General features: G+C 36.6%; 1 protein-coding gene across 6 annotated transcripts in view; it reads left to right on the top strand.

The window, feature by feature from the left end:
- Positions 1–20,590, top strand: part of KCNH7 (potassium voltage-gated channel subfamily H member 7) — a 448,856-nt gene that overhangs the window by 261,643 nt on the left and 166,623 nt on the right. Inside the window, exon 1 of one of the 6 annotated variants that reach the window (XM_084799418.1) lies at positions 14,797–14,850. The exons of the other annotated variants lie outside the window; for them this stretch is intronic. Coding sequence (XP_084655544.1) covers positions 14,802–14,850 — 49 coding nt within the window. The 5' untranslated portion in view covers positions 14,797–14,801. Of the gene's footprint in view, positions 1–14,796; positions 14,851–20,590 lie in introns of those variants that run through there. 6 annotated transcript variants of the gene reach the window in all.

The raw sequence follows: 20,590 nt of genomic DNA, 5'->3' as shown, positions 1-20,590 counted from the left end.
TAACAATAGTGTCCTACCATCAAGATTTGGTTGACAAACAAAAGCAGTGGCAATAGGCTATATTTTTGGGTGATCTCTGAACAATTTGAGTGCAGGTATTATGCATCTGACACCTGGCTTTTTATTTGGAACCTATGGATAAGCTGTTATGTTTGAAGGTGAAGCATAAGAAAATACAACAGTAATTTCGCTTATTCTCACTTTTGTGTAGATAAACTTATAGATTTTACATGAATGACTACAACTTTGCTTCTCCTCACCTAGTGACTTTTCTAAGTGAAAGGTAGTAAAAAATAAATAAATATAAAAACTATGAAGCAAGTATGTCCTTTGTATACAACCCTTTGTAAACTTAATATTTTTCTTAAAAGATCATATTTGTTGCATCACAAAGATTTATTTTGGATCATATTTCCTGGACAAAGTGATAATTTTATACCTATACTCTTCCATCCCCTAAAAATAGCTGTGTTTCAACATTGACTTTTCAGGAAATTTGTTGCTTATTTCATACATCCTTAAATTTTCAGTCATTCTGGTTTTTGATATGTGTATAGTTACACATGTGCGCATACGATAGTCTTATATTTTCTTTAATGAAAAATTGTAACTATGTCATCAACAGAACATTATGAATTCATGAATCTTCCCACTGACCACCCATGCTTATGACCTATTGTCGTCACACTAACCTCTGCCAAAAAAACTAATGCTCATCCACATGTGTTTCTGCTTTGACTTTGCTTTTTTAGATATGTCTGGGTTCCACATATATCTGCTGAAACAAAAATATTAGATTGTAAGTGGAAGGCCTTTAATGGCAACTTCTCTACATGTCTTTGCAGATTCAAAAACCACATACCTGATTTTCAACAGGCATTTTAAATTGCCCTTCTTAGTAACTTGATTAGCATGTCTTAGTTAAATAAATAAATAAATGTTTCCCTGATATACCAAGCTGACCATCTCTCATATTTGTATTTTGTGTCCCTAATGACCAGATTCTTAAGGCAACGGTTCAATCAAAGCAGGCCACTTGGACCATAGATTAAGCCTTATCGAATTCAGTCTTGAACTCTTATTGTTACCTTGTCATAAATTAATAAGCTAAGGTTACTGACAAAACATTTTTGGACATCTGAAGAAGCAAAAATTACATTATCCCATAATAAAATTGGGCTGGGAGAGTGACCATGCTTTGTCCTAAAACAGATTTTAGAGAAGTCATTACCCAAGTAATTATTCTGTCTGAAAGACTTATAAAGTCTGTGAAATATGACAGAAAGGGAGAGCAAATGACAAAAGGCCACAGCCTTATAGGCTGATGTCTTTGTGAAGCTTTCAGTCCTCAACAATGAGTATTAATGTAGAAGAGCATGATTCTGGACAGGTGAAAGTGACTTATAAGTATCTTAAATCAATAAACAATAAAGCAATGTTTATTAAGTATATAATGTACCGAGCATTTAATATCCCACTTTTTTTATTTTCACAAAATCCTCCCTCCACCTGTTTTCTAGATGCAAAAACAGAGGAACAAAAGGCTCAGTAATTTTCCCAAGGTCACAAATCTCCAAGTAAAGAAGCTAATGTTTAATTGCAGGAGAATGACACCAAGGTCTTAATGTATTCTTAGCCACCATCCTCCCAAACTTAAATATATAAAGAAAACTCTTCAGAGGATAACATCTTTAAATAGTTTTCCATCCATTGTAATGATCTTGTGAGTCTAAAAACTGACTCCAAAGATAACAATATCCTTATATATGCCCACAACATTGTGATTAGTCTCAACATAGCCACTATTCAAAGAGTGAGTATTAAATTGGATATTACATGATTATCTACACATAACAATTTTAGGCAAATATTTTATACAGAAGCAATCCTAATCTTTTTTTTACAATAGTATTGTATTATTTAATTAAAAATTTAGTGTTTAGTACTTTGTTTCATGATAACTTTGCATGCCACACTTTCCCAAATACTTTCATGTAAAATACATATTAGATTTGGGCTATATACATAATCTTTCAGGTATGTTTGAATATTCTATATTGTCTAACTTATATAAGGGATCATATTTTCTATGGCTAGTTTGGTTTTGCAAAAAAAATTAAAATCTAACTTATTTGCACATAATACTTTACAAGACATGAGTAGGAGAGAAACACATTTTGTGTTACTATAGTAACAAAATGGGGGGAAAAGGACAAGGAAGAAGACTGAATATCTTTATTCATCCTAAGGGCAATAGTCTCTTATTGGTGACAGTGATCCTGCCAGGCCTAAAGTTGTGCACTTTGGAAAAACCATGGGTTCTTTGGTATTAAAGACTAAAAGTAAGGGCATGACTCCAATATGAAAACAAAAAGCAAATGGACTCCACTAATACTAATTCACTCCTATGCTGATACCACCCTCAAAAATAAATGGCTCCCAATAGCATCTCTCAACCAGCATTATATTTATTTAAATTAAGTAAAGCTTTTCAAAAAGTGGTATAAAACTATTGCCATCTTCTAAGTGCATGAAATTTTGTCTAAGCAAATAGATGATATAGATGTGAGTGTAGGAGTACAGACATAAGGATACTGAAGGTGAGCATGGTAGAGACCAAGCCTTGAATGAACTTCAGAACAGAACCATGTAGTAATTTCACAGATGCAAAAATATTATGTTGTATTTCTGTAATCCTAAACCAGTAATCCTTCTTATCCTTTAATGTTGCAAAGAATTAGTGGCCAAGGTCACACACTGCATATTCCCCACTTCAAAGAAAAGTACCCTGTATAAATGTCTCTTCAAATTTATCACAAATGATTTTCTCAGGGCTTTCCAAGAAAGAAAAGCAGAATAGATTAATTGTATAGGCAATTTTAGGGGTTAGTGATTTCACCTCTATGGACCTCAATTACCTCAGTGGTACATGGCCTGCATCATGTTAGCAAAGCGAAGAAAATTCATTGAGAAAAATTCTGCAAACGTAACATTCCTTCTCAAAGACTGAATTAATGTTTTTGATGGCACCTGCAAAACCTTTGTCTGTCTCTGCAACCTTGATGAAGGCACAATAGCTCTCTAGGTTATAACTGTAAATCAGGTAGGAAAAAATACAAGTCCTAACAGTGCTTCCATGGATTCTAGAAAAAGAGGTTTAAATTAAAAATAATAGAGGGGCAGAAATGGAGAGGGAAAGACAAAAGCAGAATAATGTATTTGGTGACTTTAAAATGAATTATTCATGAAAATAATTGTTTTAAATAAAACTGTATGTAGGAAGATAGAGAAGAAAAGGATGAAACATATTTTAAGTATTTTACATTTTTTTATTTCTTTGAAATTTTCATACATGCATATGGTGTATTTTAATATGTAAAGTTTTAAGGAAAGTAATTTTGACTTTTATATTTATTGCATTATAGAGTGAATGCAAAGCAAAAACTTTATTCTCAATAATGACTTTCTAAAGCTTTGGATAAGAACAGCTGTGAATGTTAATGTGAGAATGTATTTCTTAAGTAATTCCACAAGGGTAATAGATCGTTGCTGTACATAACATGTAGAAATAAGTGTTGAGGAAAGTGGCTAGGAATTCATGGTTTATATAAGATTCAGATGCTGCCTATAACCATAACAACACATTTGCCATGAAGTCATTTCCTGCTGTCTAGTGAAATTTCATTTATAGGACTCTACAGGCCTCCAACCAGCAGCTGACGTACTGAAGACCTTTTATTTGTCGTCTGAGTTTGCCTTTGTGTTTCACACTGCCAACTTTGACTTCAGTTTGTACTCCTTTTTAAAGAGCACAGTAGGTAAGGACTCAGATCTGATAATTCATGGCCACAGCACAAGTAGATGTTGAGTTTTTGCAATGGTAGTCTTGATTTAATACATTTCTGCTGCTTCATGCACATTTAATATTATGTAGAAGAAGCATAATTTCTCCTTATTTTATACCATGTAAAGCAAATGGCCACTGAGAAGGTTATGTGTAGGTATAAATGTCCATATTGTGTTAATAAACAGAACAAAAGTTGTAGAGGTTAAAATGCAATGCCCATTTATCTGAGAAGTAGTATCAGTTGCCTTTTATATGTCTATACTTTCCTAAAAGTCTTCATACTCCCTCAACTGACAACCAAACTGTCCAGAGGAAGGTGTAACTCAACGCTCAGATAAAGAAAGCAGATCTTCAGTTAGTCAGCCACGATGTTCAAACTCAAGGTCTCTACAGGGAGATGCTGATCCTTGCACTGTCAGCCAAGGTGATTAAGCCATATTTCATTTGGTGGCAGCCACTTAAATTGTTAAGTGGAAAAAATAGTTACCTTCTGAAAGTGACCTTGTGTTGGTGAATCAGCTCCATGATTCTGTAATGGAAGACAAAAACTGTTCCCTCACCTTTAGACCTCAGTGGAAGCTGCAGTATTTCCACCAGGGCAAATGTTATGCTATGCTGCCATAGCCAGCCAGGGCCATGTGGCACAATTGTGGCGACCAACTCAAAAGATGGAATCTAAGAGAACAGAAAACCCGCTAGGGTATATAACTAAGACAGTGTATTAGTCAGGGTTCTCTAGAGTAACAGAACTTATAGAATAAATAAACAAATAAATAAATTATATATATATATATATATATATATATATATATATATATAGAGAGAGAGAGAGAGAGAGAGAGAGAGAGAGAGAGGCAGACATGTAAAGGGTATTTATTGGAATGACTTACATGTTATAGTCCAGTTAATCCAATAATGGCTGGCTGTGAATAGAAAGTCCAAAAATCCAGTAGTTGCTCAGCTCACAAGGCTGGATGTCTCAGCTTGTTTGCAGTATATGCAAGTGAAATAATGGATTTGCCAGCAAGGTGAGGGAAAGCAGACAAAGATTTTTAAAACTTCCTTCTTCCAGCAAAAGGTATGGCCCACATTCAAGGTGTGTCTTCTCAGCTCAAGATCCGGATCAAAGCTATTTGTCCAGAGTAGAAGTGGTTTTGACTCATTTCAAACCAAGAACAGATAATCTCTCACAGGTGTCCTCCATATCTGGATTGTAGTTCATTCCAGATGCAGTCAAGTTGACCACTAATAGCAGCCATCGCAGACTTCAAGGGACTGGGAAGAGCATGTTAAACATGACAAATCTATGAAGAGGGTACAGGAATTCCTATTCCTAGAGTATCTTATAAGCAGCTTCTCTTGTGGAAAGCCTTCTTTCTCCTTCCCTCTGTTAGAATTCTGAGCATCCTGAAAGGTCAGGACAGAAAAAGGCAGTTCTATTTCCCAGGTGTAATTCTGACCTAAGGACCAGCAGCATTTCCCTGGATGGCTAACACTTAGAATACCCAGTCCTTGTCTTGGGTCTTTGCTGAAGCAGTTCAGACTCCCTGAGAAGTCACTGTGGACTGTTCACATACCATTCTCCATGCCAACCATTCTCTCACATACCAACCTCCACTGAGATAAATGCCTAAAGAACTGTCCAAAACACTGCTTGCTTGCTTTCTTAAAACAGACACCATCTCAATCTTCTAATTCTGCAATCATGTGCAAGCTGTAGTATTTTAACAAACTCATGAATGTTATGAACCAATTGTAATTTCTAAATAAAAAATCAAATAAGGCAAAGTTATTTTCACACAAAAATCCTGGTTCTTAACAAATATATAGTTGATTTTCCTTAGCAACTATAAAAGTAAATACCATCACCTCACAGTAAAACAAATGAATAAATATAAATGAAGGAATATGTTTGCAATAAAAGAGAAGTGTGCATGCTATGCATCATAAATGCTCAATATCAGTTAAATGCAAATTGGTGGTTCTGCTTATAAATAAAATATTATAGCACTAAGGAAATACCTTGCTTTAAAAGCTGTTGTGTTATGAAATCCAGCAATTATTGTAAACATTTCCAAATTGCAAAAAAAAGAAAAAGTACCCTTTCTGTTTCCTTTATTTACATCTGTCTGACTGATACAATCTAGACAGGAATCATTCCTGTTTGACATGAGACATGTTACAGACATGAACATCCAGAGAAAATACCCCTCGTACTTAGTTATTTCAAGAGTGACTTGTGGAATAAAGAAGCGCCCAGAATCACAAACTATAGTCCTCTTAAACTTCTGCAACTCTTCAGTATTTGTAAATCACAAAACCTTAGTAGAAATGAACTCCTCTCATTTTGGAACATACATGTCATTAAAATGACACCAGTTTTATCTGATAATGCCTCAACTTTAGTGTTGAAAAATAATATGAAGATTCAATGTATGTATTTTTAAATTCAATTATTTGTCATAGTTGACTAACTTCGCTGGCTTAAAGACACCAACCTTTTATTTTGAGTGCTTCAGTCATGCTCTTCTGCATAGAGGATCAAAGTCAAGGCTGGCGTGTCCTCTATTATTCTTTCCCCTTTTGAGTTCTGGCTCCAGACTACTTAATGTGCTCAGTAACTACCCAGAAGCCTCCTCCGCCTATTGAAGTGAGCTCTCTGCCTTCAAATCAAAGCCTGCTTTCCCTTTAATTTCCCTAAGGCCAATGCCTTGGATTAAATGCTCATGGAGGTAGAGGGTATTCTCAACACAGACCTGCCTAAGACCAAAGCTTCATATTCACACAATATAAAACCTTACAGACAGCAGAGAAATATCTCAGAAAAGGTAAACTTCCAAGCATAAAACAAACTTGCTTCCTTGACTCATAAATTTTGTAGCTGTTCAATTTGGGACATGCCTCACTGAATCCTGGGAACATGTTGTACTGGCTAGTTGACATGCAAGAATTACTCTTACAGTTGGCAGCCTCACTATTTTCTACTGTTTATTCCCAAGGAAAGGCAGCTTTACCACAGGCAAATACATTGGTCAAGTCTCTCAGAAGGTAAATACTTTAGAAATTATTGACTTATATCTACACTGGGTGTTAGATTCTAAAACTGAGAACAGTTCTATCCCCTTTTTTGTTAACTAGTACATGTCTACAATAGAGCTATCCATAGTAAAATGGTCACCAAATTTAGAACCTACCTGCTGAATGTTCACAATCACACACCACAGCTCATAGTACAGTCCACATACACACAATTTTGTGGGCAAGTGTCACATTCAACAGTCACACTGCAGCCTCATCTTATTTTTAAATATTTCTTTCCTTTATTTTATGTGAACCTATAGTATGTCATAACTTCTATATAGAGGTCAGATGACCAATCTTTCCAGTTTATTCTCTCCTTCCAAATGTGGGTCCTGAGGACCAAACTCCAGTCAATGGCTTTACCCAGTAAGGCCATCTTGCCATCCCATAATCTCCCATTTTGAAGATATTGGAATGAATACTTTTCAATGCAAGGATTCCCAAGGGCAAGCAGGCCACCTTTGAGACAATACTTATGCACACCTTGACTGCATAGTTAGAAAGACTAAGAAAGATGGAGGTTAGTTTTCAATACCCTCTAACTTTCTAAAATGATATAACTGATATCAGGAGTGCATACCCAGAGCATTTGAAAGGCTTCCTATCGTAGTTTGTATGACCTTCATTGCGACTCTGCTGCTCCTGACCATGGCTGACTCCCTCAGTGTTTCTTCATATGATTGCATGAGCTCTTCTGTCAGGGCCTAGTAATTGAGAATGCAGTTTTAAAAGTGTGTCATTTTTACCTCTGTAGTCAGCCTCTCTTAACTGTTACAGATCTGATCAGTTCTAAAAAGCTGTGCTTCAGTGAGTTCCAAACCCTTAAATGCCCAAAGGTTTTCATGCTTTTGCTTCCTGTAACTCATTCTGACTTGTGTACCACAAGGAAAGGCAATTTTGCTTTCTAATTTACGTTCTTCCTTCTGCTTCCCTGGACTCTTCCTATGGGCAAATCAAAGCAGCAAACATTCCCGCTTGTTGCAGGGGACAAGCTGTGCTATGGCACAGAGGCCCATGCTGGCATATGCATCCCCTTAGCACCATGGACTTCAGTTAGAGCAGGCCTCAGTTGGCATGACATGAAGAAGGCCGATGTAATATTCAATTTTCCTTGGTTTTGTTTGAAAATTTATTCTATAGGAAATAGAGGGCAAATATATACTTGAAATCTATCCAGAAGGTCCATTCATATCAACCTGTGTAAAAATAATCTCATGCAATATTTATTAAGAGTGGCATTTTTATTAGTAAGAATCAAAATCTTATTGATTGTACAAACTGATTTCACAGCTAAAGTTACGAGATAGTTTCAAAATTGTCCTTTATAATCTAGAACTTATACCCAAGGCATTTGTCTATCTTTCATGGTTCTTTCTTATTTTTTTATTATCTTATTTTACTTTTATTATATTTTTAATCATTTAAAACAATTTTTAAAATATAAATACATTTTGATCATATTCTTTTCTTACCTGCAAGTACTTCCAGATCCCCTCCGCCTCCCTATCCATCCAACTCTAAGTTCTTTCTGGAAAAAAAAATCCAATATAAGAACAAAATCACCCAGAAACAGGAAAACAAAATAAAAGAAACATTAAAAAAAAAAGAAGGAAAAAAGCCCACCAAACTATAAACAAATAAAAGCACATACAAAAAAAAAAAAACTCTGGAATTGGTCAACTACCTCTGAACATACATGAGGCCTGTCCTGGAGAAGTTAATATAGGATCCACTGGAGAAAACTGATTTTTCTCTGCCAGAAGATATAAATGGGTTTAGTTGTAGCCTTTACCTTTGAGGCTAGTTTTTAATTCATTCGTTCATTCATTTTGTTAAATGTAACAAAATAAGATATAATCAAGTGTAAAAGAACTGTGAAATCAAAGTTGGACAAAGCAAACCAACAGAAGATAAGATAGAAGAATCCGAGAGCCACTTGTTCCCATACTTGGGAATCCCATAAAATACTAAACTGGAAGCCATAACATCTACACAAGCTGACCCATGCAGGCCCTGTGCACGCTGTGTCAGTTCCTTTACAGTTTATAGGAGCATTGCTCATGTTGATATAGAGGTCCTTTTTTTTCTTAGTAGTCTTATTACCCCTGGCTCTCATGTTCTTTCTCCTCTTCCATGGAGTTCCCTGTGCTCCATGGGGAGGAATTTGATGGAAGCATCCAATTTATGGCTGATTGTTCCAGGGTTTCTCGCTTTGTGCATAATGTCTGACTATGGCCCTCTATATTTGTTCCCATCTGATGCAGGAAGAAGCATCTCTGATGATGGTTGAACAAGACACTAATCCATGAGTATAACAGTGTCATTGGGAGTCATTTTATCACTACTATTTTTAAGACCAGTAGTATTTCTCCTAGGTTCTTGAGATATCTAGTCTCTGGTTCATGGTCACCAAAGCAGTATTGGGTATGGTTTCATCTCATGGAATGAGACTCCAATATTGGTTGGTTTTTATCATAAGCTTTGAGCTACCATGGTGTTATCATATCTTGCATGCAGGACTCCACTGTAAATCAAAGGGTCTGTGGATAGCTGTCTTTTGAGAGCATGCAGAGTAGCTTCCTACACCAAAGATACCAGAGCATAGGGATGGAGGATCTATGTAGATACCAGCTCAACCTCTCTGTGTTTAATGAATTGTGTAGGTGTTGTCTTCTGCAATGAGGCTTTACTATCAGTGTGTGGAGAATAATCTGTAGTCTTGACAACATCCTGAGTCATTTGGAGAGTCCCATGGGTCTCTTTTGGCCAATGACAAGAAGTAATCCAAATCCAGTACTGAAAGATTTGTCTGGTGATAAAAGATGGAACTCTGTCTTCCCCATTATTTGGCAATTATGTTTAGATCAGCCTCACATATGTATATACTTTAGGAAGTCTCTACTGTATTCCATTTCATACTACCCCTTAAATATCCATTGAGTTTCACTAACTTTCTCTGTATTCCTTCCCACAAGTCCCCTCAGTTGATTCTTAGATTCCAGCACCCCTGCCCGCTCAACCATAATTATACAGTCCATTTCCTTTTCCTAACTAACTAGATCTATCTGTTCCTGCTAGTACTATCATCTGCGGTTTTAGGAATTGTAGCTTGGTGATCACCGACAGTACTCAATCACCACATACAATGAATAAAAATTATACTGCCTTTCTGGGTCAGGGATACCTCACTCAGTATGATTTTTTTTCTATTTCCATCCATTCACCTGCACATTTTATGATGCCATTTTTTTAGCTACTGAGTAATACTCCATTGTGTAAATATGCCACATTTTCTTTGCCCATTCTTCTGTTGAGGGGCATCTAACTTGCCTTCTTCTTTGGCATGAGTGGTCTGTTTCCATTGTGATTCTTACTAACATAGTAAACAACTTAAATTTACAACTTTGTATGTCATTAATTGGAAACAGCTTTTGAATTTTTTTTATTTTTTCCAAGATATATATTATTTTATTAATTTGTTCTTGTTACATCTCAATGGTTATCCCATCCCTTGTATCCTCCCATTCTTCCCTCCCTCCCATTTTCCCCTTATTCCCCTCCTCTATGACAGTTCCTGAGGGGGATTTCCTCCCCCTGTATATGCTCATAGGGTATCAAGTCTCTTCTTGGTAACCTGCTGTCCTTCCTCTGAGTGCCACCAGGTCTCCCCCTCCAGGGAAAATGGTCAAATATGAGGCACCAGAGTATGTGAGAAAGTCATATCCAACTCTCCACTCCACTGTGGAACTTTTGAAATATTTTATTTAGGGCCATTCTTAGTTCTTGGCTAATAGTAAAATCTGAGTTTAGGAATTTTCCTTTTGTTTCAACTAATATCGTAGTGCCTCCTTTCTAGAGCTTTTAAATTGCTCAGAAACAAATATAACTTTTTTCTTTTTCATTTTTATTAGATATTTTTACATGTACTTTTATATTATTGCACATATATACAATAAACAACTTACAGCAAGAGGAACCATGGAACAATCAACAATTATATAAGTGTTACATTCTTAGTGCCTTGGCTATTTGTATTTGGCAGCCTTGAAGAAAACATCTTTCCTATCTTGGTGCATCTAAAATTCTGAATGTAAATCAAGATCTATCATATCTCATCTCTATCAACTTAAAACATCTATCTAGACCTAAATAATCTGACCCCCAGAACAACTAAGCTTAACTGGAAACTAAACTGTCTGGTCTTCAACCCATCAGAGACTTGAGAAGGAATAAAATTGATTACCTCAGTATACAGGAAGTGCAGGTTAGCAGCTTTCCAAATGAGAAGATGATGGAGACAGTTTGCTGCCTGAGTAGTCACCCAAAAGTCTCTATGACATTGGAGCATCATCTTCAGCCTTCTAACCCAGCATATCTAACAGACATATTTGTGAGGCAGGAACTATTTTGACTCTTATATTAAGGAAGGAAATGGATAGTTATTGAGTGTGTTCTCATTGCAGAGAGAAGAACCAGTGAAAGCACTGCAGGGTATTGACTGGGACTGTACACGTGTCCTATCAAAATAATTTAACATTTAAAATCTTCTTCACAGTATAATATAAAATCTGGAGGTTGAATGCTGTCTCCTTTGTGTGCCTTGAACAAAGTTTTAAATAGCTGCTTTTCACAGTATGCAAATATAATTTTGCTTCTGATTTAAGAGGTTCCTTTAATACGTCTGTCTGCAGTGTTACTTCCTGCTTTTTAAGGACATTTTGGAAACACTACCTGTATTTTTTAGATTACATAGACGTTCAAAGAATGTAACTTTCTGCAATTGCAAATGCCTATCCACAGACACTTCCAGAACTACAGTTTAAGAGTTTTGAAATAAAAACAACAAATTAATTCACTAATCATTTCATCATGAAATTTATTATTGGCCTCATTATATATAGTTGTTACTACCCCTCATTAAGGGTCAGGACTAAAGAGCTGCCTTACTACTTTTTCAATATTTTGCTCAATGACCTGCGCTTGTGTAGCTCTATAAAACATTTCAATACCTGTTTGTTAAGTGAATAACTGAACTACTTTAACTTGACCTAATTGCCTGCATTACCTTCCTCTCTGTTCTGACTGTAATTCTATAAAGGGCACCTTATCGGTGGTCTGAATATGTTTGAGTGCATCTCGATTAACAGCAGTAATTTAAATTTTAATCAATGCTGCTTCGGTTTGGAGCATAGGGAAGTAAAGGTCACAGAACAAAGGTTTGCTACATGTTAATCTTTGCCTATGTAATGAATTGAGCCATTAATATTTAAATAGTGCTTCCTATAGTGCATGAAATATGCACTGAATATAGAGAAATGAATATTTTAAAACATTTCAGGTAAGCTTTTTGTCCTCGGGAAATTTTAGTCTAGTATCCTTGAGATTTGGGGGGGGGAGGGAGTTGTTTGTTTGGTTTTTGTTTGTTTGTTTTTCAAGACAAGGTTTCTCCATGTATCCTTGGCTGTCCTGGACTTGCTTTGTAGATCAGGCTGGACTTGAACTCACAGAGACCTGCCCTGCCTCTGTTTCCTTGAGTGCTGGGAGTACAGGCGTGGCTCACCTTAAAACCGCTTTATTGTTACTAAGTATTTAATAGTCTGGTAGAGGAATTACACACTTGACCATGCTCATCTTGAGTTTAATGGATACCATGTATTGAGCTCATTAACGATGAGTGTATATGACATTGTCAGAAGACTCTATATAAGTGTCATTGCATTTCCACATTGTCAGCAGATCAGTATGTCACAATGAGTGACAACACTCTTCTCCTGATCTTAGGACTAAGAAGATCTATGATCAGAACCACAAGGAATCAATGTGGTTAAATCCACCAAGAACTAATAAAGGCAGAAAAGAAGCAGCCACAGAGATAGGTGCACTTTACCCTCTCTGTGGCACAGCCTGCCAAAGATAATTGGTACTAAAGCCAACCTCAATAATAGTTTACCAGGCAATTGATCCACCCAGTGATTTTCTGTATTAGCAAATGCAGCCGTTGTTTTCAGTTACACTGAAAAGAATAACAACTAGATTGTATTTTTTTATACTTAGGAAATATGCTGTATTTAAGTGAAAATGCCCCTTAAACGCCTCAGGTATTTGAATACTTGGTCCCCTGTTGGTAGAGCTGTTTAGAAGCTAGTTTGTTAGAGGAAGTATGTCCCTGCAGCCAGGCTTCGAGATGTCAAAGACCCACCATTTCCGTGTTGTTCTCCTTCATGCCAGGTTTGAACATGTGAGCTCTTGGCTTCCAGCCATTCATTTGCCTCTCCTTGGTGGACTTTCTCCTTCTGGAACAAAATAAAGTCTCTTCTCTAAGTTGTTTTTGATCATGGTGTTTTAAAACAGCAACAGAAAAGCAACTGACACCAAACGTTCATGGTAATCATTGGCAAACTCTCCAAATATTTTCATTGTAAATTGGAGACATAGTCACCCTTTCTTCTACTTTTTACCCCTCTACACACCTATACCCCAAGATTGCCAACAATCCAAGGAGCTTTGACAGAAGTAAAGGCTCTTGGAAATAAGTCACATTCTTCGTTATGCAAAATAATCAAACTATTATGTGAGACTCTCTGATGTAACCAAGCCAACATATCTGTCAGTTCCATAGGATTTTTTTATATAAAATATATATTTGTGAGGACACTGGGTGAAATTCCCTTTTAGCAGATGATCACAGATTGGCATTTTCCAAAGATGACTGGAGCACTATCTTCCCATCTCCCATTTCATGCCATAAGATCCACTTAATCTGCAGTCTGGCTTTTCCAAATGTAACTGTCCTGTGCTTCTTCTTCCTATGAATGCAGCCATTGTGACTGAAAACATTTTCATTTTTAAGCAAAATCCTTCTGGTGTGCTTCATCATATTGATGTTGTAAAATTTTAAAGTTCTAGATTAATTTTAATTTTTTCAGATGTTTTACATTGACTACATAAACAAAATTTTTTTTACTTGATTATATGTGTGTAGACTTAGGACCTAATATTACTTATTTTTAAATGGAATGCTTTTGAGAGTTTTGGTGTATGTGGGGGTGCTTGTTTGTGGGTTTTATGGTTTTTGTTTTTGGTTTTTGTCAAGATGTCCTGATACCACCTAAGTTGGCTTCAAACCCAGATGTCCATCCTCAGCCTCCAGAAGTCTAGGATCATAAATGTGCACTACCATTCCTAACTAAAATAATGGGTCATAAACATTCTGGAAGATGGATTTTCAAACATCAATTCTTGTATTCTTTTAAATTATCATCTCCAGTAAGTTTTTTTTTGAGGATCTTTTTTTTTAATAATAACACATTTTTATTGAAAATTAAAAATAATTCCTATTACATCTCATTTTCTATCCCATCCCATGCATCCTCCCATTCCTCCCTCCCTCCCACTTTCACCCCAATCCCCCTTCCCTATGACGGTGGCTGTGGGGGACCTCCTCCCCCTGAATATGGTGCTAGGGTATCAAGTCTTTTCTTGGTAGACCGCTATCCTTCCTCCGAGTGCCATTGGGCCTCCCCAACAAAGGGACATGGCCAAATATGGGGCACCAGAGATCCTGTGAAAGTCAGTCCCCAGTCTCCACTTAGCTGTGGAGAATGTTCTGTCCCTTGGCTAGATCTGGGTAGGGGTTTGATGATGACTGCCCGTTTTGTCCATGGATGGTGCCTTAGATCAAGCAGAATCCCTGGGCTCAGATCTAGCCATCATAATGTTCTTCTTGTAGGTTTCTAGGACCCTCTGGATCCCCCTACTTGCCTATCCTCTATATTTTCCTCATCTAGAGTCTCAATAGGATGTCCTCACCTCTATCCCCGTTTCCTGGTAGGTGCAGACTTTCATGAGCTAACCCAGAAGCAGAAAGAGTCAAATGGTATATACTCACTTATTACCGGACACTAGCCCAAGAGACATCTCCAGTAAGTTAAAGCCAGATGTGTGTGTTGACTTCTTTTTTGTGGTGACGCATTTTTCCCCACATTTTTCAATAATTATGAAAGTAATACACAAAAGTTATTGTTCTCTATTTCTATAGCCTATGGACAGAGCAAAGAATCCTCTGAATATTCACGACCTGAAGTAACTTAATTAAAAACCCACAAAATGTTAAATATGTATACTGTCATCTCCCTATGGAGTCATCTATAGAATGAAGACAATAAAATATAATCTTGACTTGTAATTATATAGAATGATTTCTACTAGGAATTTTGAAGACAGTGTGAGTCAATAAATATTTCATACATTTTACCTTTAATTATAATCTGATACCAAATGTATATGTTTCTATATTCTATTCTATATAAAATTATAAATTCATACATATGTAAATATATCTTTAATAAAAATGATCATAAATGCTTTAGTTTTGAGACAAGTCTTGAATACTTTTATATTTGATATGGATATGGACTATTAAAAATATTAAAATATATATCATTGATTTCCAATAATTTCACCATACCCTAAAGTCCTAATAGTATAATACATGTGAAAATAAAGTTCTAGTTTTTCTGTGTATGCAGGTAAATATGTGTGTATGTGGTGAGAGTCTTTGTATATTGCTAAAGACACAAACCAAGATAGTATGCAGGGTTTTTTTAAATAATTTAGTCTATTATATAAAACTGTAGCAATCACCTTTTTTTTTTAAATTATGACCAGAATTCCATAGATAGCAAAAATAACCTGCTTAAAATATAAAGAAAATTTTACTCAAACACATCAGAATGCTTGTATTTACTATCATTTTGTAAATAATCTCTTGATACTAAATTATCTTATAACATGAAACTGCTAATGAAATTGCAAATCTTCATGCCAGAGGTAAACACCGATGAAAATAACTTTAGTGAAACCAGCGAACTACAAAAAATATTAAAATTATATGTATTATCAGGATAAGGTCTCCTCAACAATGCATTATTTCATGGTGTCATACATAGTTCTAATAAAACACAAAGTGCTGAAGTTCAAGTATACGTGTTTATCTGTTGACAATCTGGGTAGAGAGTATCACATTGTATTTGCTAAGAAACTGAGTGAGTCTAAGCACCATGACTCACACGCATTGGGTTATAGCAAAGAATCAAGGTCTGTAAACGCTGGAAAGTCATAGAGATGGATTTGCCCCCCGAGTCTCCTGCAAGAATGCAAACCTGCAAATTATTGGAGATTTCCGATCTCCAGAACTGCAAGTTAATAAATTTATAGTGCCCCAAAACACTAAATTGCCGTAATTTGTTTTATCAGCAACAGTAAGAATACTCTCCCCAGTGAGCAATGCATGTGAGCAAGAATCCCACAGCTCACATCTCTGTAACAGAGCATGGTAGAAAAGAAAGTGATGGTCTGAAAATATTTTCCTGAATCTACTTAACACTGTAATTATGTTTCCTCTCTTTTCACAATCTTCATTCTCCTTCACTTTTCTACGTGATTTCACATCAGCTTTCATTTCAGTTATTTCTGATGCAATGCTTACAGAACAATGCTTGTGGCCAAGGCAACTTAGAGGGAAAAAAGAGTGCATTTGGTATTTCAGGACTTGAGTTCCAGGATGGGAGGAATGAGAGGGCACACATGGTGGCTGGAGCCTGGAACTGACATGGCAAATCTCAAACCACAACCAGAGCAGAGGAAGAGAGCTAACTGGGAATGTCATGTGGCTTTCGAATCCTCAAAGCCTCGCCTCAGAGACACATTCGAGATGTAAGGCCACATCTTGAAAGCCTCTTTAAACAGTGCCAAACACTGGAGACCACAAATTCAAATGCCATAGAATCATGTAGGACATTTCTTTCAAACCACCACGCTTTGCTTATTTTCTGACGTAATGTATTTGATCTACATACATACATGTAGATAAATAAAACACTAAACACCTTGTTACTTGAAGCTGGGATTCCCAAGGTATGAGTAAACAGAATCCTTTAAACATCATAAAGAAACACAGCACAAGTAGACCAGCAAAAGGACTCAGTGAATTAAGGCACTTGCTACCAAGCCTGATGACTGAGTTCCAGCTTCCAGACCCACATAATGGAAAGAGAGAACTATAAGATTTCCTGGAACTTCCACATGCATGCTATCACACACACACACACACACACACACACACACACACACACACACACACACACACAAATAAAAATGAATTTAAAAATAAGTCAAAATTATCTAGAGTAAATTTGTTTCTCAAGAGGGCAAAGGGCTAGGCCAGAGTTTGTAGCTTATATTTCTGGAAGGGTTTTGGTGCTTCATAATGAAACTCAGAAGGAAATCTTCTCATATTAAGGACGGATTTGAAAATGCACTCTGTAAAATGGCTTGTCCTGATGCTCCTGTTAGCTCCTCACTTGGTGACCTTGTCTGTTACTCGTATAGTTCTTGGTAGTAGTTATAGCTCTTCATGTTCTCAAGTGAGATAATCTTTTTTTCTCCTGGGATCTTTTGCTTAGGTGGTTTCCAAAATCCTCCTGGGGTGCTCAGAATATCTTTTTCCTCTTGGTCTTCTGAACAGTACCGAGCTAAGTCAGTGTCTAAAGGGAACAATGAAAATGTCCCATGTAGCTTTTTAATGAATCATAACTGCTGAATAAGTCTCATCCATCATCTTGCAAATATCATCGGGATTAATGCTTCCTGAGGTGTCTTCTGCCCACACTGAAGCTGCTTCTATCAATCACTGCAACTCAATCTCCATGTAATGTATTCCCTAAAGATCAAATTTTATGTGCAAGCAAAATATAATTTTACTTTTCACTCATCTGAACCTTAAAACATTTTTTCTTTTTTTAATGTGCTTATGCATGTCTCCATAAGTGTGTGTGTGTGTGTGTGTGTGTGTGTGTGTGTGTGTGTGTGTGTGTGTGACTTAAACAATGGAGGTCCATGGTTGATAACAGGAATCTTCCTGGATTTATTTAATTTATTTAATTCCTTATTTAATTCACAGTCTCTCAATCAAAACTAGAGTTCACCAGCATTGCTGGTCATACTAGGTAGTTTACTTTGGATATTCCTGTCTTTTCCTACCAAAGGTGGAACTGCAGGTGGGTATGCATGCCCACCTAGCCTTCACTTGGGCTTTGGGGATGTGAACCCCAGTCTTCTTGCTTGCTGGCCAGCGTTTTATGCTCTGAATCATCTCCTTATCCCCTCACTTGAACTACAATGTCATAAAAGATAAACTCCTGGAAGATTTTTACAAGGTATTAGCTCCCATTGTCTAATGGTGGCATTCGGTGAATCAAGAGCTTCAAAAAAAATGCCATGTACTCACTCAGTACCTTAGTGGTCTGAAGTCCAGAAGTAGTGTTCATGGTTCCTTGCTTGGGGATTCTACAAGGTAGAAAGCCACATGTCACTGTAGAGCTGCTGCAGTTCTCATCTGGGCTTGGAGGCTCTGACAAGGACATTGGTGCCCGTGGGTATCATTTCCTGTGGTTGTAGATTAGAGTCCCCACCATCTCTCTCACACTCCATTAAGTACCACATTTAGTTTTTGGAACTTGCCTTTCCATTCAGAAGCTCTCACGCTGATGTCTGATTTCTCCCAAACCAGTGAGTGTACATTTGATTTTCTACCCTGTACCAGTCGGCAAGATGTTTCCACTTTTAAGAGTTTTACCTAGATTAAACACTTTTAAATAATGGACCTCTGATGTTATTTCATTATTGTTGCTACTGTCTCCTTATTGCTTGTTTTCAGAAAGACTTACCCTGAATAGCCCAGATAGACCTTGAGCTTCGTATCTTATTGCCTCGGCCTCCAAAACGTTTAGATTACAGTTGTGAGCCACCACACCCACTTGATAATCTCTTCTGCCTCAAGTCAACTCCAGCATATAGCTGAAAATAATCATAGAAATCTTAATTCTACCATAGTCACAGTTTTGACAGCATACTATATGTGAATACTGAGAAGATATGAAGGGCACTGTAGAATTCTATCTGGAAAATAGTTTGAATTTCTAATGAGAGAAACAGATAATTATACCAATTGTTTTCCATTATTTTTAAATATATTTTATTAATTTATTCATACTATATCTCAATTGGGAATAGGGCTTCCTCAAGACCCAGCTATTCCACTCCTTAGAATATACCCAGAAGATGCTCCAGCACACAACAAGAACATTTGCTCAGCCATGTTCATAGCAGCCTTATTCATAATAGCCAGACATGGAAAACAGCCTGAGTGTCCCTCAGTAGAAAAATGGATAAAGAAACTGTGGTACATTTACATTATGGAATACTACTCAGCTATTAAAAACAAGGAATTCCCGAAATTTGTGGACAAATGGATTGAACTAGAAATGATCATAATGAGTGAGTTAACCCAGAAGTAGAAAGAGTCAAATGGTATATACTCACTTATATCTGTACACTAGCCCAAAGGGCATGTCCCATGAATGTCTTTATTTTCCATTATTTTTTAAGTCAGCCCTTTGTTTTCCAAAACACTTCTTTCTTTGAAATGAAATGAAATGTAAAGCCTTCTAAAACACCTAAGAATTATTTGTTAATTTTTTTAAAAAGCCTAAATAAATTAGGGAAATGAGTTGGGTACTAAGCACCAGCAGATATGGGGTAGAATCTGGTATCTGCTTTGCTGGAAAACTAGCAAAGGAGATAGGGAGCCCTTCCAATTGGTTTCCTCTGTCAAATGGCTGCAGTAATTCCTTCCCTCAGAAGACCGGGCAGCTAGCGTGATCCAATAGCAATTGCTGTCAAAGTCCTCTATCCTGACTTCCTTCCCTCTCTTGATTCTACTTGTATTTTATTCAAATGCAAACACCTCTAACACAAAAGAGACCAGAATTTACCTTACTAGAAACAGAAACCATCGCCTTTTCGCCAGTACACCCCTCTCAATGGTCTGTTGTAGTCCCACAATTTATTTCTGCGGCCAGCCACTTGCTTTGCAAAGAACTGCTGGTTTTAGCTGTTGTTCTCTTAAGTGCTTATTATAGAAATCACATGGGCCAGCACATTGATCAGCAGAATAATAAATTACATACTTAGGGTACTAGCACCAAACTTGGTGCACTTTAAAAATTGATTATAAGAAGAGATTTATTTTTTACTGTTTTGTGCAAGCAATTAATGTGATCTACTTTCCCGTTTCACGGTTTTAAGATTCTTCTGCATCTCATACAGTATTTTTAGCTGGCTTTCTTTTGATAGTATGTGCATCTTCAGTGACCCAAATTTGTTTGCATCCTCTTTTTTTTTTAATGATGCCAAATGCTTATCATTTTAATTAATTAATTTCTTAGAAAATATTACAGGTGTTCCTCACATTTTTTTTTTTGGCTTTTTACTTCCCACTGATTTTAAACTCTCATTAGGTTCATTACCAGCTTTGGTTATTTCTTTGCTTTTGAAAATGCCTCCATTTTTGTTGGTTTTGGTTTGTTTTCTCTTCATTCACTTGTACTAGCATTGCCAGTCAATCATGCAAGATTTATGGTCACCTTATTTTCTTGGAAATACATTGCGATGCTTTTAAAATAGTTCAGGATTTCCCAACAGGGATGGTAATGGGCCATTTCTGAATAATTTAAATCATGTCAGTTGTGTAATTTTCTTCCTTTCCTTTCTGTTCTTGAGTGGCCCCATTCTGGTGGATGGCTTCTGAGTTCCCCTCACTTT

This window comes from Acomys minous (genome assembly GCF_964271855.1).
Source record: "Acomys minous genome assembly, chromosome: 10".
Lineage (NCBI taxonomy): Eukaryota > Metazoa > Chordata > Mammalia > Rodentia > Muridae > Acomys > Acomys minous.
Note: the sequence above shows the minus strand (reverse complement) of the source record. Positions and strands in the feature narration are given on the sequence as shown.